Raw genomic sequence first — 21,886 nt, 5'->3', positions numbered from 1 at the left:
AGCTGTGCACACTGTCCAACTGTGCAGGGAGACAATGTAAAGAGAAGTGCTGCCACCTGGTGTCTACTGAGAATGATCTTTTACTCTGAGTCTTTACAGCAGGTGGCAGCATGTTGGCTTTTGGGTGGAAGTATGAGTTCATGGTTTTCTGAAACCACTCACCCCCATCCAACCTGTGATAACTGGATCCAGAAATCACATTCCTGGGCAGGACTACAGAGGGAGTCAGATTTAGAATGATTAAGCGATGACAGTAAGAAATATCAGAAGATGTTGAAGGGGACAAGACACCTCACCATCAGCGTCTCTTCTTGCGATTTATCTGTAGATGTGTGCAAATCTGACAGAACACCATCTACAAGAGATTTGAGATTTGAAGCCGCGCAGCTGTCAGTAAATCTCGGAAAATATCTAATCACCGTGAATGAGTTACGATGACTGTCTGCAGTGTGTCACCCTGTTGTTATCCTTTAACCACAGGTGTGTCAGGATGAACTGTGCCATAGTGCAAACTGCTCATTTACAGTGTTGGCACCGTCGGTTGCTTAACATTCACACTTCTGCAACACTGCTGCAGTTTAAACAGTACAGAAATCTCCATGTGATTTATCTTGCACAGCACAAAACATCGCTCATATAAATATCTTCCTCACTTACACGTCTGCTGTGACATCCTCACAGGCAGAATGTTGTCCCTGTTGTCCACCTGCCCATATTCCTACTGTAAAAGCAGCCCGTTCGGCATCAGAGAGGGACAACAGAGGATTCAGAGGATGGGGAACACAAGCAGTATGTAAAGCTGCTTTGAAGAGACGATGGCTCCTCCCTGTATTAGCCTGGTGTCAACAAAATTGGTGTGAGGAGTACAGCTCTAAATATAGTTAGTCAATACACACCGATCAGCTGCTACATTAAAACCAGTTGCTTGATATTTTGTAGGCCCTCCCTCTGCTGCCTAAACAGCTCTGAGCTGTCAGGGGAAGGGACACGGGACCTCTGGGGGGATTTTGTGGTCACCACCATCAGAATGTTGGATCATTTGGGTCCTGTGCATTGAGGGTGGGATTTGCCTTATTAAGGTGCATCCCACAGGTTCTCCATCAGGTTGGGATCTGGGGAGTCTGCAGGCCGTTGTTGTGGTCCTTGAGAACCCGAGATTTCTCTGCAGAACATTGCATTGCAAACAGATGATTTAGGTTATTCACTTCACCTGTGTTCATGTTGTGGAAAGATTCTGACTACAGGAAAATAAGTGGACAAAGAGTTTAAAGCAATATCAAAGTTTTATTCTTAAAATGTAGTATAGAGAGGAACAGTAGTACAATTCAGACAGAAAAAAAGGAAAATGTAGTTCCATCTTTGAAAACCTTTGATAAAAACGTAAAAAGAGTAACCTGAATTTGCTTTGTGTTCGGAGGGCACTGAGGCGCGGCCCGAGTTTTGCATCACTGTTAAAGTTCGAGAGAAGTTGAAAAATACAACCTTTTGCAACAGCGTAAAAAAATACAGCTGGGGAAAAAAAACCTCTGCTTTACATCTGTAGTGTTTTTGCTTCATTTTTCGTGATTTTTTTTTTCTTGTCCATATAACAAATACAGCATAAAATCTAAAATGATACATCATAGTTTTGAGTTTCATTCATTACAGTAAAATCAGTAGGATGGTAAAGAGTATCAAAAGAACAAACAAGACAACAGGATGGTGTGATGAACAAGCACACAGCGTGAACAGAGAGAAAGCGGAAGGTTAAAGTTCACGGAAATAAACCACCACGTCAGGAGGTCTGTAGCTGACAGTCAATGTGTTCCATTACACAGATTCACTAGTTAAATAATATATTCTTCATATATATATATATACTTATCTTATATATTCTCAACATATATATATATATATTTATATATATATATCCATCATATAACCCCTCCCACAGTGATTTGAAGGTAAAAGTGACACGAAGAGGCTGATATCTCTATGACTTAAAATATATCTTCTTCCACTGAGAGTAAAGGGAAGTTACACATCTTCTGTATCATTAGCACTTCAGTACATACTGTATATTCCACTGCATATAAACAGATACTGCTGTTCCAAGGTCTCAACCCGCAAACAATCCGTGTTTTTTAAGAAAATATGTGCTTAATGAAATAACGAAAGGAGAAAGGAAACACCTGTGGGAAAAGGACAAAATTAAACAAAATCTGTATCTAGGGTAAAGTGAATGATTTTGTAGCATAAAAACATTTAAAAATCTCAACAATTACAGACACGAGCAAGGATTTTCTACACTAAGCATGTTTTCACCTGGCTTTTCTCATACATTATATTTCAACAATAATTAAAAACAACAATTTTGGTTGGACAAATAGAAATTAACAGTCTTGATTGCATTTTGGAGTCAATATATATAATATTAAATAACAAAAACAAAAATGTCTAATAAAAAAAGTTGCTCATTGGAAGAAAGACACAACAGTTTTTTTATATATATATATAGCTCCATTCAGACCCGCTTTTTGGGGAAGCGAAGAAACATAAAAGCAAATTATTTTTCATGAACACAAACGTAAGTGCATGTCTATGAGGCGCCATAGAGCTTCACTTTTTGTGGAACAAAGTGTTTTTCTACCTGGCAGACCTAAAAAAAAATAATAAAAAATAAAAATAAACTTACATCAAATTAAACTGATGACATTTTGTATATCTCTTACACATGAAAAATGGAGTTCTTTCAGACTTCAAACAACGCACATCAAGACTTTCTGAGCACTTCTTCCCCATCGCCACCAAGGTTCAAGTGATTCAAAATATATATACTGTATTTACCATATAACTCAGTACCAAATATAAACAAACGTATACAGGTATTGGTGTCCACTTAGGTCCTCAAAACGTCAATTACAAGTACTGCCGGTAGTTCTACAACATGGTGTGTGTGTGTGTGTGTGTGTGTATGTATATGTGTGTATTAAATAAAATAGAAGCTTAAAAACAATGGCAAAGCATACCTGATAGTCGCCGTAGCACAACAGTGTTCTATAGTTTGAGCTGATTACACGTGTATAACTGAGTCAGTTTAAGCTTTATGATTATAAACATCATATATAGCCTGTAGGTCCAGTATTCTGCGACAAGCATTACAGCACCAAACGTTTCATCATTTGGCAAAATTCAAGCTTTAAGTGAAAGTCAAATGCTTTTGTTTAATAATAATAAAGTGTTACTGTGACGCCGTGATTTGTATAAAGCTAGCAATAACATTTCCCCTTGTACTTTTTTTTTTTTTTTAAATTCATCTTATTTCCCCGCTTAACAAAAAACCTCACGTTGTCTTTTTTTTTTCTTCTTTTTTTTTTCTTTTTAAAGCATATTCAGTAGTTTTTGTTTCCTGCTAAATCTTGGTGTGCGGTCTGTTTGGCACAATATCGCAGCCCTCTTAAATTAATCATAAATATGGCTGTGATACATTAGAGTCACAAAACAGATTTTTTGGTTCCAAGATTCGTGCAGGGAAAAGGAAAAAAAATTAGAAAAGAATATTATAATATTTAGCGCAACTAAAAAAGATCTACAGAGCAAGTTAAAAATCTTCCTGTGGACAATAATGCTCTTCTTCGGTGTACTTCTACAAGCACCAAGCAATATACTTTCAGATTGTGCAGAAAGCGACAGCCATTACTGTGCCTCTGCCGGCAGACAAAAACAACAGAAATACAAATTATAGCATTTGATAAGACCATAATAACCTCTCTTCATAAATTAAATAATTAACATTTCGCTTTTTTAGATGATTGGCCTACCCCGACTCTACATCACCAACGTGCCCAAGGAAATAAAAATACCAAAAACCTGATTTATCATATTATTCGCTGTTATTAATCTTTCTCTTGTGGGCGCTGGGCCCAGAGTTGGACACATTTCAACAATAATAAAATCTGTACATCTTGGAGTTCTCATTCTAACAAAGCTTTTGTTTTAAATCCATCTCTTTGTCATGTACTTACACAATTAAGTAACCTCAAGGTTTGATAGCACTTTGGAGTTGATTGTATACCAGCTAGGTTTTGTATACATATATATTAAACATCAACTTTTTTTTTTAATATATATTTTGTTTCTCAAGCTTGTTAAAATTCTTAGTCCTCTTCCAGGGCAGCACCGGCATTGCCTTCGCCCCAGTTTGATTGGTCGTTGTCGGTGGGTTCCTCCCCCTCCAGGTCTTCTCCATCCTCACCTTCGAAGTCTTCATCGCGAGGAAACTCCATGCCCTCCATGGCCTCCAGGCCCTCCTGAGTGGCCTGGTGCGAGTCGGCGCAGTCCGCACACACGCCGTAGCGCCGCGAGCCGTGACGGATACCAACGCTGGCCGCAAGCATGAATATCTTCTTGCACACCATGCACTTGTACTTTTTGTCTTTCTTGTGCACCTGTAAGAAGAAGAGAGAGAAGGCCGGAGAGCGTCAAGCAGATGAGGCAAGTCTGGTCACTGATGATTTTTTAATATGACATTTGAAGGAGCAATTTGACATTAAAGAAATTATTCACCTCATATCTCAAGTGAGACAAAGGATGCAACTCTCATATCGTAAGCTAAATATGGAATGAGCTCTAGCAGCTGGTTAGCTTAGCATAAAGACTGAAAGCAGGAAGTAACATTGACCCATGTTGTTTTTTTTAATCTCTTCATTTTTGTAAGAATTTGATAAATGAGATATTACTTTGTGATTAGTTAGGCAAAATATGCTACTTTTGGACAGAGTCAGAGCAGCTGTTTCCCTCTGTGTCGAGTCTTCCTCTTTAGCTAAGCTAACCAGCTGCTAGTGGTGGATTCGTATTATACAGAAATGAGAGGAGTATCAATCTTCTCATCAAACTCTCAGGAAGTAAGTAAAGTAAGTAAAGTGCATTTCCTTAAATGTCAAACTATTCCATGAAGACATTTTTCAAATATTAAATATGGAGCAAGAAATCAGAGTGCAATGTTTGAAGTTGTTTCTAAATGTGGATCTAAAAATTTTAAAAACTTTTTAAACTCTTTAAACAGTCTGGCAGATTAAATTGCCTGCCCGTTTTTTTCAAATTTTGTTGCCTGTATAATAATGCAGCCTCTGTACAAGTAATACGAGATGAACTCACAAATGTGCTTCAAATTTGTTTTGTGCCACTTTGTGAGAGACTCTAAAATACTCCCCACATCAATAAAACAGGTTCCACAGCCAAACCATTCCTGCTTTTAAAAATATCTTGTTGCATTCACTCCCTTGGACAGAAAGCTGCTAGACACAAACCGTGAGGTGGAGTGCAGAAAGATGCAAGGGAGTGTTTGGCAGAAAATGGTGGCAGTACATCACGTGGTGAAAGAGAGGAGAGGATCCTGTGCATATGTGGACTCACCAGGGAATGTCTCTTTACGTGCTCACGGCGGGTGAACAACTTGCCACAGATGTCACAGCTGAAGGAGCGCACGCCCGAGTGGATGATCAGGTGCCTCTTGAGCGTGCGCCGGTGCTTGGCGATGTAGTTACAGTGTGGGCACTTGAGCTTATTGAGGGCTAGGTGTGAGGACTCGCCTGGACAGAGACAGACAGAAACACAAGGTCAGACCCAGTAACATCCTGTCATAAACCATGGTTTGCTCTTTGAGATTTAGACATGACTGGAAGTCACTTGAACAAAGTGGATATTGAACAAGACGATCATAAAACCTACATTTGCATCTATAGATCCTCTAATGAGAGAAGAGTGAGTCAGGAACCAATATCCTGTTTATCAAATCAACGAGTTGGATGCGGTTACCATTAGGGAGAATAAGAAACCACAAACTGATGCATTGCAAAAAGCTCCTCCGGTGAAAGTTTGCTACAGAAGTTTGTTAACTAATTACTCTAGCAGCCATGTAGAAACTACGGATGCACAATGAATTATCAGCACGATAATGGGAAATTTATATCTGCAGCTATCAGCCGATAATCAAATTATAGACAATAAACAGAGCCGATAATACAGCAAATCTCATTACAGCTATGGAACAATACATCATCCATCTCTGCTCAAAGCATCGTTGCCTTTCTTACTCTCAGGTGTGCATAAACTACAGATTATTAACTTTGTTTTAAATACAACATTATCATATCGGTCAAGAGAAGCAGGTGGAAAAAAACCAAATGTGCATCTGTAATGTGAACTTCACTCTGTAGATTTGTCACCATTGCTACACAACTGCCGCTTTTAGAAAGGATACAGATTCATATCAGGACTGACTGCAAAACAGCAACATGGGTCCGTCGTACTACATGGACGTGTAATGCAGTTTGGTGTTAAAATGCTGAAGAAAGCATCGGGGATCGACCAGTAAGGGTTTGCTAGTGCTGACAACTTCATTACATCTTGAAAGGAAAAGCTACACTTTCCACAACACTAGAGATTCAGATCATTGATTCAAATAACAGATAATATTATATACCACGACCATAAGCAGTTATTTTAAAATGCAATAAAACAAAAAAAATGCTCATTAGATCCAATAATGGGTCAGGAGGATAAACGTTCATTATTCCTAATGTAACTGTGAGTACAAGTGGAGTAACTTCTATTGCCACTCAAATAATGAGGAGGTACACTGAATAATTTAAGAAACTGCCAAATTGCATCCAGTCTTCATAAACCCAACATCAAACACCATTAAATCCAAAGCTAAAAATGGAAACACCACCATTAAGTATCATCCATCAAGCTTGGCTATCACACTACTTAGCAACAAGAGAATAGTGCTTGCCACCTTTTTTTTTTATTATTATTTCAATGACGAAAAGGAAGAAATCGAGATGTGCCCACACCAGCACTTCTCTCCTGAGATGTTTATGCTAACAAGCTACCGAGCGCACACATAAATAAGCCATCCATTGATTTTGAAAAGGCTCCAAACAGAAAGCGAGTCTTCGCCGCTGAGAGAGCACGGTGACAGGGCTGGGCCTTTTGTTTGAGCCAGGGAGCACACAACAGAGGCGTTGTCAGGGCAGGTTGCTAAGGGGTAGGATGGAGGAGGGAGAGGGGTTGATGAGAAGCAGGTCACCTGTGTATTCCCCGTGTGTGTGTGTGTGTGTGTGTGTGTGTGTGTACGCACACATGTACAAAGCAGAGAAGCAACTCTTGGAAGTGCAGCAAGATGTTTATGCAGGCTTTAGAGCTCAATGAAATGTTCACTATATGTCATTATAAATACAGAGCAAACTTAAAGTTATTTTTTGTTTTTGTTATTTTCAAATTTAATTCAATGATTTTTTTTTTTTTTTACAGTTTTAAATACAACCTCTCTGGCCTGGGACTTAACTGAGCTTTCCTCCCCTCATGCCTTTTAAGCTTATGTCTCGATCCACAATTCCACTGCAGCACTGATGTGTGTCAATCAAAGTGCGACTTAAAGCCAAAAGACTTCCAAAGATTTTGTTTTTATTTCTGTTCTCTGGGTGTTCACAAAGCTGTTTCACCACCATCCGTGCTTAGTTTTAGTCTAGCTCCTCAATTGCCTTTGTGCAACATATTGCAGGAACGTGGTGTCCATCAACAGCACACTCAAAAATTAAATTGATCTTGCTGGTATTCATTTTATCTGCACTGTTTAGTTTTATTTCCTGATGTTAATCTCCCTGTCTCTAACTGTTAAATAGAAATAAAATGTTTTAACATACTGACTGGACTGCCCACACTCTTTTGAGAAGATGCATTTTAGGTAAATACTTAAAGTTTCATTCCTGTTCTTTAGCTGCAGTCTAATGAGTGAGGCGTCTTACCATTCTCCCAGGACTCTCCTTGCTGTATGTCCTGGATGATGCTATACTGGATCTGATTGGCCAGCTCTGGGAAAGGGGGGGAGGGGGTGGGGGTGGGGGCAAGAGAAGCGAGAGGGGAGAAAAAGATATGAGAGGTGGTTCAGAGCCTCGGGGGTATACATACACACACACACCTCACTATGTTTCGTGTACACAACTAACTGCTCTCCACACATGAAACAATGGAAGTTTCGGTTAACACAGACAAACACACACACGCACAGCCCCCTACTGTATGTAAAGCAGTGTGCTCCCCAGGCCAGAGGGACAAACTAATGGCGTAACCAGGACTCCAGCAGAGAGGGGGTTAATCAGAGAATAGAGTCAAGCCCTCACGCTGGCTCAGTTTACACCCTGCTTTTGTGAACGCTTGTGTGTGAGCACCTGTGTGTGTCCGGTTCCTCCTGCATCAGTGCTTAAAGCCCATTAAAGACACACCCCTGTGACTGTGTGTGTGTCTATTCTCCATGGGTCAATATTTGGAATAGTGAGGACAGTCCCAGTGCATTAGAGTGGATTAGGGAGGGAAGGGACTGCCCATGACGGCTTTGCACCTCGCAGGGATTGGGGGAGTTATTGGGTGTGTGTGTGTGTGTGGTGTGTGTGTGTGTGTGTGTACGCACTCATATGCTTCAACAGGGACTAATGTGCATGCAAATGTATTTTGCCTGCTTTGTGTATGTCTGTGTGCAGCACCCACCCTTTAAACAATCCAACAGTCTTGTTTGGAGAAGACGAAAGAATTTACTAGCAAAGAGTGTTGGCTGTGGGCTCAGCGTGGTGAGAGCAGACAGCCATGGTAAAGTACTTATATCACTGCATCTACCTTTCACTTTCAACTGCTATTTTGCACAACACTAGCCTGCCAGTAACTCTAAATTGACCAAAAACAGCTGCCTGGACAGTTATATTTGTCAGCACTTTGGCTTTTTTTGGTAAACCATTACTGATAATTTTGAAACAAGATAAGATTTGTGTTAATACAGCATGTAAAGAAAATTAATATGCAACTAACATTTTTAAAGCAAAATACCATACACTTCATCTTTCCAGCCTCTTAGTTGAGAAGAAGCTTTGCTTTTCTCAGTTTTATAAAATATGTTTGGACTGCTGTTTGGACCAAAAAAAAAGTCATGTCACCTTGGGCTTCAGGCAAATGTAACTAAAAGAGAAAGCAGCAAAATCCACAAAGATAAAAATTGTCCCTTGCAGACCTAAACTTTTTTATTAGCTAAACAAACAATCTATAGTACTAAATGACTTAAAAACAAGCAAAGCAGGAAGAATACCACCATTTGGGCTCCTATTTTTCCATCCTTGGAGTGGACCACACAGATCCAACTGAAGCAAAATGAAAGCCAAACGAGTGACATCACTGTGGGAAACTGGGACAGCTAATAATGGTGGATGACTGCTCATAGGCTCAGACAGAAATATGCAAGCGAATGAAGACTAATCATGCAAGAGGGCCGTCTAGTCTTAGCAAGAGGATCTCACAATTGAAAGATGATGTTTTGGTGTTGTAGTCTCATCTGCATAACTGTGGGTATATTCATAACCTCATAGAATCGTCTAATAATGCATGTACATATCTTCATTGTTGGTTTTTGATGCAATGTTTTAGTAAAGCTTAAGTAACATGTCAACCGTCATGTGACACACGTATCCAGAGCGAGTCACAACAATAAACAATCTATGAAATACAACACAAGTGAAGAATAGGCAGCAAAGAGAGGCTGTCACAAAATTAAAGTTTTGACAAGTGACTTTCTGTGCATAAATGGCATGTGACCATCTCCCCACGTGCGTCCCATGAGATGTGGAGTGAAATATGATTCGATAAATATGGTTTTGAGCCCTCTGACATTTCAAGCACAGTAGACTCTTTGCCATAGATTCCATGACACAGCAGTTATCTACAAAGAAGTACTTCAAATTCAAAATATCACACACATACCACTGGATCTTCCTATTAAGTATTATTTTTTTCTTAATAAATCATAACCCTCATCAACATCTGATCTATTCATTAGCTTACTCATAATAACACGGAGCGTGGACGGTTACTTGGTCAGCTGGTTTATTATTTAAGACTCGAATGCAAGGCTAAAAATTATTTTAGACACCTTTCACATAGGAGACTTTAACTCCAAAAAACCCCCAAAAAACACATCGACAATACCTCAGTTTTGAATAAGAAGGAGGCAGGGAGAGCTCTCACATTTAGATATAAAATGTGTGCTTCTGTTACTCCTCTCTGTATCACCTTGTCTTAGCAGATGGACAGAGTTAAAAACAAAAGTCCTAGCTTTACTGCCACAACACTGTTAAAAAAAACAGCATTTCAACACATAAGAAAGCACTTTTATGAAAATTCCTCTTAAAAGGAAACAAAAACCCCTTTGGAAAACACTTTTCTTACAAACCGAGCAAAAACTGGAACTGAAAAAGGGTGAAAGAGGTCAGTGGTTAAAAAACACGCCGAAATGAATGCAGTGCTGCTCATATAAATAACAACACCTATTGTTCATTCGTAGTGGCTCAAAAAAATAGGACAAAAAGGCCCTCCCCTCTCACGTCGACATCAAACAGCATCTGGATAACATGTTGCACACTTCTGCAGGTATGCCAACACAAGGCACCTCTCACACATGTTCAACAATAGGGTGTTCATCAGCTGCAGACATTTATTGTTCTTGAGCAACAGCAATGTGATCTGACTGTCAAGATTGTGCGGTGGTTATTTTTTGCGGATCCCGTCTACACAAACACAGACTTAATATTCACAGATCTATATTTAAACTATAAACATACAGTTTACTGTATGAATGAATGCCACAGTTCGGAGGTAAATGTACCGCTGAATACAAAACTATAATTTAGGGGATAAACAGTTGCCTTGAAACCTTTTACTGTGACTAAGAGCCTACTTGAAGTTTTAACCATATCTTAATTTGGAAACGTAGTATACATTAAATAGAGACATGGAGCTAAACGACAAAGATACATGAAGAGAAGGTTGGAGAGTTCGCACATGTGCAAACAAAGCCTTAAAGTGAGTCTCTCTACGCTATTACAACACCCTGGATCCCTTCGTGCACACATTAAAAGAGCCCTACCAGGAGCTGGAGGTACTAAGAGCATTCAAGTGCATTTAGGGAGGCCGGGGGGAAGAAATGTTTCCCCCGCTTTCTTCATTTTCCTGCATTAGGGATCACTTCTCTCTCACTCATAGACACAAATGTACCGCTCTCTCTCTTTCTACACACACTTTGCGCCTCACACATCCCTGCCCCCCGCCACCCACACCACTCCACTTAATATGTGATATCATTATGGTTACATGGAGTGCCACGCTTAATGGGCCCAACAGAAGGAGCCGAGAGAAGAGATTACTAAGAGCGCTACGCTGTGTGTGGGTAGGGAGGAGAAGGAGAAAAGATTAGCGCAAAAGTTAATTCACGAAACTTCAAAAAAAATATGCTGAATGAGTGAAAGACACTAAAAAGGTCAAACAGACTTTGCCAACCACAGCATAGTGTGGGTTTAAAAGTGAATGTTGGATAGTATAGATCATCTCTATTCATCTCCAACTCCCTTTAAAATAGTTATTTCATTATTCCCTCTAATAAAACATCATAATACATCCAAAGACTTATTAAGTCGATTCAAAAATCATTGAAATGAACCTTCCAAAACACCTCATCATTCCTTGAGAACAAGTCTCAGCAACGCAATGTGGCGGCAATGTGGCAACACGTCTCTGTGCCCAGACAAAGCACTCCAGGTGGGCGTAACTTTCATAAGCCCCCTCCTCTGGAGTGATTAGTGGAGATCGCGGCTGGGAGTGACTCACTTGATGGCTATGCAGGTTAGAAGCTTGATAAGCAAATTTCCCTACTGTTCGATGTAACAGCAGGATATTGATTAGAACAGTACTTTTAACATATTTTTTGCAGTGTAATCAGGAAAACTAGTGACCATGCCATTGCTTCACCACTGCGATTAAAATAATGCAAAACGGTCTGGGCTGGAGAACCGCAAACAGAGAATCAAATACTGAAGCCACGTGACCTACCAGATTTATCATCTTCAGGCCCGCTGACTCCCCGGTGCGTAAATCATTATAGATGTACGGTGTGGTAACAAGCATTACTCAAAAAATTTTTTGAATACAGATTTTATAAAATAAAGATAATAAACATGACCAGTTAAATTTGAGGAGCACATGTATAAAATGATACAGAAAACACCCAGAATCATTTAACTTCAAGTAAGTGTTGGAAACAAGAAGGCAGAGAGGCATCAGGCTAACTAATGATGCTATCTGACATAACTGGTTATTGTGTCTTACACTACCAATAGCTTTAGGCTGAGTTTGCAGACATAATCCCCATGTATGTCAAAAGCAGAACAGGGATGCACTGTTACACAGACGAGTGCACAGGGCCAACCACCTCTTTTAGGGGTATTCTTCCTTGAGCTTGGCTGTGCTGTAGAGCTTGCTGCTTTTATATATAAAATATTTTCCACTGAACACTTAACAATAATGTTTAAAATGCTATACAGAAGCCCCAACTTAGCAGAGCTTTCCATACATCAAGTAGGAAAATATGCATCTTCAAATCATACATACAGATGTTACACCCAAGTGGTTTCTGGATCATACGCCACAAAAACACTGCATGCAAATCTCTTGCTTTCACTTACAGAGAGCATGCAGCGTGACTAAAAGGAATAAGAAAATAATGATTTCAATGTGAAAGCTATACATATAATACTGGGTAAAGAGGTGGGGATGCAGAGTGTGTGAGATGTGTTTAGAGGAACAAATGTGTGTCATACCAGCATTTTCGGAGAGGGAGGAGAAGTCCTCTCTGGGGTAGGAGGCCGAGGGCTGGATGAACATCCCCTCATCAAAGCCCTCTTCAGGTTCTGGAGGAAAGTTGTACACGAAACGTCGTGTGGTGGTCTGTTTTTTTCTCCGTCCGCTTCCGGCTGCAGCGTCCGGTGTTTCTCGCTTTATTGCTGCTGGTGCTGTAGCAGCGCCACCTGTGGCTGGCTCATTCCAGACGAATACCTGCATCTGGCCACTTGCCGCCCTTGTTTCATTGGTCTCTGCTGAATCAGATGAGTTGTCATTGTGATGGGCCCAGCTACCAGAGGATCCAGGGGTCACCAGGGCACAGCCCTCACCCCCAACCACTGTCACTTCTATATCACTGGTCTCCTCCTTCACCCTGCCGCCTTCATCTTCTTCTTCCATTGCTTCCTTTCCTTGACTGTTGCTGGCCTTGATCGACAGCTTTGACAGGATGCTTGTGGCCCAGAAGTTGCTTGGTTTCCGGTCCAGCCCTCTCTGTCCCTCTTTGGCTACCATCTGCCTCTTGTTGTAGTCCACTACCACTGAATCAGGAGCCTCCTGCTTGATGCTGATATTCAAGGCATCTTTTATAAAAGCCCTACAAGAGTGGACAACTTCTGTCATCTGGAGGTAACTAGCAACAGACATCACCTCAATGGCATTTTGGCTTGTGAGCAGCAGATTCCCGGAGTACAGAAAGTCGAGGATAACAGAGAAGCCCTGAACAGCAGCAACATCCAGGTGTGTGACGGTGGCCTGGTCCTGGGCCTCGCTCTTGGTCAGACAGTAAAGGGTTTTGAAGTAGCGGCTGCCTGCCACCAGGATGTTCTTGTGTGCACGGAACACCTGGCCTGAGACAACTATGTTGACGTCACAGAGGATGCCACTTTTGCGTTGCTTGTCCAGCTCCTGCAGGAGCTGATAACAGTAGGAGTTCTCATTGGGCTTGTTGCGGTAGTCTTCCCCTGAGCAATTAGTGGAAGGGCTGGTGTTGTCTGAGGGCCTCACCATCTCCTTTTATGTGAAAAGAGAGAAAGAAATTATTTCAGAAAATTTGTGCTCAACAAGTCATTTGCATAAGCAAGCACAAATGTTCTTAAACAAAAACGTATTTTCTTTTCCGTAAACTCTGTCTTTACAAAACACACACACACCCTCAGGGATCCAAGTGTGACACTGACTTGCCTGCCCTAGGGGTGAAACAGGTTTGACAGGCTTCTGTTATGGAGAAGAGGCAACGAAAGCTCTTTCTACTTTCAGGAAAGGTAGTATTCAATTCCTTTTCTCCATCAAAACTCCACAAAGCCTAACAAAAAACGATCATACCAGGTCCAATCAAAGATTAATAAACCATTAAAGATTGTAATTCAATATATAAAGGTAAATTATTTTTCCTTCTTTCAGCTATACTGGAGAAATCTTGAAACTTTTAAAGACAACCTCGGAAGGCTATTTGCATATGTTTTTGTTTCCAACGGTGGAGAATTTAGCATCATAGCTTGCATAATATTACTATTAGTTGTATGACTGCTGGAAAACAATGCCAAAGAGTGAGAAAGAAACCTTTGCTTAACAGGGCTACTTGTACATCTACTGTTTAGATTGTTCTATAAAGAGAAATGCAAGTGACATTATTTATGGCTATTTCTGTAGAATCCTAAAACTACCATCCATAAGGATTACCCATTTAATAAGTTAAAAAACACCTTTTAATTTTTAAATTTATTTTCAATCAAACAGTGAGGAATCAATTTGTTCCAACACCAGAGAATGTCTTTGTTTTAGAAGATCCCTAGATGAAGACAGGTGGAAGTTTTTTTTTTATTAATAAATAATCCTTCCAGTTTGGTTTAAATTATCACCCAACCCAATACTACACTGGAAATTTGGATTTGCAAGACCTTACACAAATTTAGCTCTTGTACAGTAAAATTATCCCTCTTGGCGAACTTGATGTAAAGTGGACCATAATTAGACCTGGAGGAGTGCCGACCAATGTGTCCAAAACAGGACACACAACATGGCTGTAAGATGGGTGGAGAACTGGCAGAAGCATGGATCTACTCTGTAACAGCCCCACTCCCCCTCCCGTGCTCCCCTTTAACAGGGCAAAGGGCCAGGCTGGTACGGAGCAGAGGAGAAGGGAGCACATGCGTACCCAAAGTGTTACAAAAGCAGAAATACATTTTTTGACCTGTATGCATACACGTAGATAGAAAAAAATACACACTCCAATAACAGATAAAAATGCACATTACACCCTGCACGTGTGAAAGTCTTCATTATAGTTTTTACACTCTGAGCACACACATGCAGTGGCATACATCTCCAGCTCATTTTAGAATCGCACAGCAGATGTCCTAATCCAGAATAATTCACATTGCTCGAGCCCTGCATTTTTGCCCCCACCCACCAACATCTCTTCTGTGCAGACATGCATGTACACGCACGCGCCCGCACACACACACACCAAGCTGCCGACACATACACACAGCTGGGGTTTCAGCTCGAGTAATTCAGATTAAATCCATTTCTCTGAGGTCCCCACCCAGCCCCCACCCCCACTCGCTCCACACTGCAGCTCTTGTCCAGGGCAGCCTGGGCACACAGGATAGTATAGGGGGGCTTATCATCCTCTGCCACAGCTGGAAGGGGAGAGATGGAGAGAGATAGGATGGGATAAAATGAGAGGCAGAGATCGAGAGGGGGAAATGTCGATGTACTTTGCAGGCTAGAAGAAAAAAAAAACAGAGGATGGAAGGAAAGAAAATAATGGCAGACAAAAGAGCAGAATGGTAGAAAAAAGTAGAAACAGAACTGAGAAACTCAAGTGTGAAAAGCTAAGAGGCGATTGCGGAATAAAAGGGAAAAACCTGATAATACACACACACAAAGAAACAAGTGAGAGCAAGAGGTAGAAACTGAGAGAGCAAGACCTTGAGCCTCAACAAATAGGGTGGAGGAGAAAATGTGGAGCAGAGGGAGCCGGAAAGCTGGCGCGATAGAGAGAAGGAGTTAGGTCACCCCATTTTAGCCTTCACAATAGCCCGTGTTCTCCCCGAGGCTCATTGTCCACTCACTGTGGGCCTTTGTGAAAGGGCTCGGCACTCACTCTCCTATTTCACAGCATCCCATCTCCCACTTGCAAGCACAGAAAGAAGCCAGGGTTCATGTGGGTGAGGCAAAGAGGATGGGAAGAGAGAAGCAAAATTATTCCATGATATACACATCAAAGCCTCTGGAGGGGCTGGCCATCATGTTGAGTACTGTGGTGGAATATATTGGTGAGGTGGAGGGCAGGAATGCTATCACAACAAGAGGTGCTGGATATGCTTCAGCGTTAGACTGTAAGTGGTCGCACACATTAGTTTTTTCTGCTTTGTTTTTGTTTACATCGTTCCTGTTTTGATACATTTAGAGCTAATAAGCTTTTCAACAAGATTGACAGAAAAAAGATGACTTGGATCTGAGAATCTATAGGCCCGTTTTTATTATTTTGCCATCCAAGTCCCAAAGCCCATGACTCCCCACAGCTTTTAAGCATTACATAGAGCAGGGCACTGGGCCAAGGAAGTTAGACTCTGACTGGCAGTTCTGACATGAGTTGGTACTTGTGTGTGCACTTATTGAAGTCAGGCTAGGACAGCCTGGTACTGGTAAAGCTGCTCCATACTGGCCTCAACAGCAGCATCATCCTTTCTCCAGATGTGCCACGTGTGAGCTGAGAGCTTGGAGAACCAGCAGACCAACCCTGCATAGCAGATGCTGGAGGCAAAACCAGCCAGAGCCAACAAAAAATGTGGGGACAATATCAACATCACTCGTAATGACGTGGCTAGGTTTTTATTTGAGCCAGAGGTGGTAGTGGTGGATAAATGAAAGGCAGAAAGAGAGTGGATGGGAATGCAAGAGGGTGCTGGGAAGAAGAATCCTCTGATCTAGGTCTAACACTGGATGCTTCAAAATCCGGAGTGACTGGCCAATAAGAATTGATTTACAGGTGGATTAAGCAAACCAAGATGGTCATAAATTCAACCTCAGTGAAGCACTGGCCACAGCCAGACACTACTCATAACAGATCATGTGATACATCGCTGTCCTCGTGCAACATAATGACCCACTGGAGCCAGTTTTTGTTTACCTTTGGTTTTATGCACGTCTACCTACATCTCCTCACTCTCACGGATGTTCTAATATCCCTTTTTTCCTTCTCAGTATCAATTCCAATACCTGAACTTTGTGTATTGGCCAGTACAGAGTACCAATTAGACAGCAGTGATTTAAAAAATATACACAGAAAAATACTACTATACTAACAGCTGTATACTACCAACCCTGCATGGATGTTTGACACAAATGAGCTTGATGTTTATTGATGTTGGCTAGTTGTGCAGCACAAAATCTGTTGCATACAGGCTTACAGGGCGCTGCTGGGTAGCAGATTCAAATTTTGAAAAAATAAAAATACGAAGTATTGAATTGGTGCACAGACATGAGTACACACTGATAGTGAATTCAGCATCTAAAACCTTGAGTTTGGCATTATGGTCGCCAGCATCTTATTTTGTAAAACCAGAAGAGATCATATTTTGACATAAGGGTGTAGCTAGGGAAAACACGGGTTCTATAAAATCATATTTTGCAAACACCAGACTCGTGAAATAATGCAGGCTTAAGACACTTCAACGGTGGCTTCACTTCTCAGACCTGCAGTCTACATGTACGTCTTTTATACAGTCTACGAGCCAGTCCCATGACTGGCCCAACCCTGTGGCTATCTCTGCGGGTCCCTCACCAACTCCCTACATCTACTGTATCTTTCCCTCAATCCCCCCCTCCTCACCCAACTCGTCTGTCCCCAGATACTAGAACAATACAACAGTGTATGTTTGGCCCAAGGTGTGGGAGGGCTGCACTGAGTGTCTCCCAGCCTCCTAACAATGCTCTGACAGAAGAGGTACTTGTGGGGTGGAGGGCTGGGGGGGGCTGAATTCAACAAGAAGAATTCTCCCTCTGGCTCCACCCCACCCTATTCCTCTGACCTGTGGTCCCCAATAAACATCCCAAATATCTGGCAGACACCAGACCACAACGGGTGGGTCCCCTTTCTTATTTGGGGACACTCACTCTTAACAATGAGTGCGGTGTTTGTCTTAAATAAGTGGTGGTGGTGGGTCTGTACAGGTTCCTCATATCTGAACTTCCCCCCTGGCAATCAATCAAGTGCTGAGTTGTCTTATCTTTCACCCTTTAGAAAATCACAGTGATGCGTCTAAAACATTTGTTTGGCCGTCAAACTGAATGGGGTAACACATCCAGCCTGTTAACCAGGTGAAAAGAACTGACACTATCTTAGTGTGGTAATGTTGCAGTGTACATCTGAGTGTTGTAGTGTATATAGAGTTGCAGTGTAGAACAGAATCTCCATACATGGCGTCAACAACAAATTAAAAGCAACCAACTTTTACCAATCTCTCAACAACATAAAAAATAAGCTAAATAGACTAACAAGGACCCGAAATGTAATCTCATGTATGATCTAAGGGAACCACTGGTCTACATTTGCCTCATCTTAACCTTTTACCAGTCAGCATAGGGAACAATACAAGCACAAGACAGCGTCTAGAGAATTAAGGACAACGGCCCCCTTCTCCAAGGAGACCCACATTCACTACAGCTGCCCTGGTGTGCTAGGGCTAATTGAGTTTGCTATAACGAATGCAGCAGAGGCCTGACTAACATCAGGAATGGGTGAATAGAACAAGACGTTGCCTCGTAACACCACCACCAATTCCTCTTTAATGTACTGCTTCATAATGATGCCTTGCTTAACACACACTGCTGCTCATTATGTCAACCTCGGTGCATATTTGAAGCTTACAATTGTATTCAAAAAGCAACCTCATAGAAAAACTTAATTTGAAGAACATTAAAACAGCAAGAAACGATTCAATTTTCATTTCCATTAGGCAGCAACGGGACTCGTCCCAGGTGTATTAAACAGGAGGAAATGGCCTGGATAACCTCTCAGTACAGTGTCTGGGGTCCTTGTTGCTAGGGTAAAGCCACACCAAGCCCCTAATCCACTCCTACTGCTCTTCTTAACAATTAGAGATGTACACAAGTTAGTGGATCACTTTAAGTCATTCTGATTAGTGATTGCGTGTGCAAAGGAAGGAACTAAATGTAGTAATGCAATCCTCTTCGCTCACAAATTAGAGTCAAATAGCACACTGCTCTTAATTCCTCTGACAGCTCAGACGATTGTCAGAGTAGGAGGTCAGATGTTGCAATGTACAAGAACAGTAAGCAACGGTAAGATTACAAAAAACATACACAAGACTGATCAGAGAAATGCCCTTTGACATTATATGCACTCCCTTTTTTTATGAGGTCTCTGAAACACTGGCATAGAAATGGTGTCTACACTGCAATAAAAATAATGAACCAATAAAAAGACCTTGTGCATATCAATACTACAAGACTACAGTTCACCAAATATAAATCTGGCTCGAATGTTTGTAATTAAAAAGCATTCATTACACTGATACTGTCCGTAACTTGAAGTCTACCTTGAGTTTAGACCAACCAAATAGTATTTATATATCAGCCAAACAGAAGAGTAATTTTCCTGTTAGTTTGATTTCAGTCTTGTGCATACATAATGGGGGTTTCATGGCAAGATAAATCCTAAAGTCCATTAATCCAGAAATGTGTGGACGACGGGGTCAGGTGATGCCGTGCCAATTCTGTGTACTGACATTTACTTCACTCATTCAATCATGTCCTAACGGTTGTGTATGGGCCAGGCAAGCTGTCAGGCTCCGGGCAACATGATTTACTCTTATTCTCTTGTCCAGCCCTGCAAGTGACACCATCTATGGATTTTTCTTTTCTTTTTTTTTGGGTGGTGGTGGTGGTGGGGCGGGGGTCATTCTAGCACAATGCCTCTAATTTAGCTCCCCAACGGGAGAAGGAGGTGGAGGAGGAAGAAATGCGCCAGAGGTCACCCGGGATTGTGAGGCAGCAGAACTGCAAGAGAGGCCAAGAGGCGGGGGGTTGGGTAGGGGTGCGGTTCCCCAAAGGCTGCTAGGGTCGAGCCCTTGCCATTGTGTGACCTCTAGCAAGCTAGCAATCAAGACAGCTGCCAATACAATAAAATGGTATGCTGTACAGTGTGCATTTTAAAAAAGGAAGTATTCCACAACACTACCACTGTGCATTATTTGTTAATGACTTTTTAGACAGTTAAAAATGACTGAGAGTCACTGATGACATGTAATTAGTCCTTCATTCATAGAAACAGCCTCCGGTGTGGTAGTAGCTAGCAGGTGTCATATTGGAGCAGGTTTGAACGTGCAACGTTAACTTGACGGATGAGTGGACAGACACTCAAAATTTTAGACAAAAGCTGAATCAGGGAGATTCGTGTCATTCAGATTGAAGAGTTATTACGTGGGTTTTGCCGTTCAGTAACTCAGTCAGTAGACATTAGAGTCGCTGGGGGCTTTACACTACCGTCACTGTCCATCTACCTCTGACTAGACAGCAAAGCTACAAGGGGCTAGTTGGCTATGCTAAGTAGTTAGCTCAGGTTAGCAGGCTGATGCTAGCTAATCAGTCAGAAGGGATTGTAAAGCTTAGGTATGGCCTATTTTCGTTTTTGTAGCGTTTTAAATTTGCAGGAACGCTCGTTAATAGTAGCAAACAAAAACAGACAATGACATGCGCTACAACAAATGTGTGGCAGATAACTTATTTAACTAGGCGTAATTAACTGAGCGAATTCTTCGTGGACTTGAGCTAACGTTACCTGTTTGGTGGGGTCATTTCTCCCGTGCTCAGAAGACAGGTGATGTCTCAGCAGCAAGGCCCGCTTGTAGTTGCGACTGCCTTTGACAAGCTCGTCGCTGTTTTTAGTGGCAATGTTGTGACACCAGGAACAAGACATGAGTCCCGTCTCCTGGCAAAATTTTAGCCATGGAAATTCTTGCAACCACGAAGCATGAAATAGTGAATGTTTCTGAAGCAACGTCTGCGGTCTCATCTCTACGCCAGATTTCCTGGATCCCGTCTCGACTCCCGTCACACCACTTCCCGACTCCTGGCCGTCGGCGTTGCTGGGACCGTTCCCCGCTGTCAAGCTATTCCCCTCCCTGAAGCCGTCCTCCCCTGCCACCGATCGGACACGATCGTCGCCGTCTCCGGCTGCCCCGCTGCCCCCTTCCGGGTCCTCTTCCTCCTCCGCCTCGGGTTCCGTGCTATCGCTGACAGACCCAGCGCCCTCCACTCTCTTCTGCGATGTTCCGTTTGCCCCAAGATCCCTGTCCTCCTCTTGATCCGGCCTGTTCCCGTTAAATTGTCGGTCTTGACAGGCCGGGGCCTCCCAGCTGTTACAGTTCCCCCCACCGATACCGCTGGAACCCGTTAACCCAGCTAATCCACCTCCTCGGAAAGCCAGCGACCTGCGGTTTCTCTCACCGGACATTTTTCTTAATATATATTAGAATCTTCACTTTCTCAACAGTATCCCCCTGCGACAAAAATAATGTGTTTGTATAAGGTATATTTTCCGAAAGAGATGGACCGTCGTCGTTTCTTTTCTCTGCTTTGGCCCTCCCGGTGAGACTATGTAGGTTATGCGGAAATAAATAAAGGTTTTAAACGCATAATGAATTTCAGGGTTCTCGCTGCGTCCGCGCAGGCCCCGCAGAGGTCGAATGGCAACGACTTTCCTCCCCACAATGCACCTCGACCAGAGAAAGGGGGGTTGGAGAGGGAGGGGGCGGCTTTTAAAGGAAGATGGGGGTGTTGTTGATCAGCAAGGGGTCTTTTGTGTTTGAAGGCTGCACCCATTTTTCCGCATGCTTTTCATCTGTTGACTTTGCTTGTCTTCTCAGCTCATAAATGCTGCCGTACGTGCCCCACATTAGTCATTTGCTAAGCGGGGTTTCCATCATATTTCTATAACATTTTTAAATGAATTCTATAATAACTTGTAGTCTTTCTATATCACTGTGCTGCATTTTAATTTAATATGATAAACTAAATATATAAAATAATGTTTTTGTATTTATATATCATTATAAAGACCTATAAAGTAGCTTTTACACAGTATACACAGAAATACACAGAAATACACAGTATATGTATAAACATATGTATATACATATATAATTATTTTTGTTTTTTA

At 41.8% G+C, this 21,886-nt stretch overlaps 1 protein-coding gene across 2 annotated transcripts; it reads right to left on the bottom strand.

The window, feature by feature from the left end:
- Positions 1 to 1,264: 1,264 nt before the first annotated feature.
- On the bottom strand, positions 1,265 to 21,456 carry zbtb10 (zinc finger and BTB domain containing 10). Of its 2 annotated transcripts, XM_046417659.1 has the most exons (5): positions 20,507 to 21,455; positions 12,675 to 13,707; positions 7,791 to 7,856; positions 5,395 to 5,570; positions 1,265 to 4,427 (listed from the first exon to the last, which is right to left on the bottom strand). In XM_046417659.1, exons 1-5 carry the CDS (start codon positions 21,179 to 21,181, stop codon positions 4,137 to 4,139), a joined length of 2,241 nt encoding a protein of 746 aa, XP_046273615.1. In that variant the 5' UTR covers positions 21,182 to 21,455; the 3' UTR covers positions 1,265 to 4,136. The 2 variants fall into 2 exon arrangements, with proteins under 2 accessions (XP_046273615.1, XP_046273616.1); XM_046417660.1 differs by lacking the exon at positions 7,791 to 7,856 and having other exon boundaries at positions 20,507 to 21,456.
- Between the last annotated feature and the right edge of the window lie 430 nt (positions 21,457 to 21,886).

This window comes from Scatophagus argus, chromosome 17, assembly GCF_020382885.2.
Source record: "Scatophagus argus isolate fScaArg1 chromosome 17, fScaArg1.pri, whole genome shotgun sequence".
Taxonomy (NCBI): Eukaryota; Metazoa; Chordata; class Actinopteri; family Scatophagidae; genus Scatophagus; species Scatophagus argus.
The sequence above is the reverse complement of the archived record's forward strand: the minus strand, read 5'-3'. Positions and strand labels throughout refer to the sequence as shown.

Excerpts from the sequence above, each read along its gene's own strand:
- zbtb10 (XM_046417659.1), bottom strand. The coding sequence starts at position 21,181 with ATGTCCGGTGAGAGAAACCGCAGGTCGCTGGCTTTCCGAGGAGGTGGA. Across the intron at positions 13,708-20,506 it reads GAAATGACCCCACCAAACAG|GAGATGGTGAGGCCCTCAGA; the intron begins GTAACGTTAGCT and ends TTCACATAAAAG. Across the intron at positions 7,857-12,674 it reads CTCCCTCTCCGAAAATGCTG|AGCTGGCCAATCAGATCCAG; the intron begins GTATGACACACA and ends CCCCTTTCCCAG.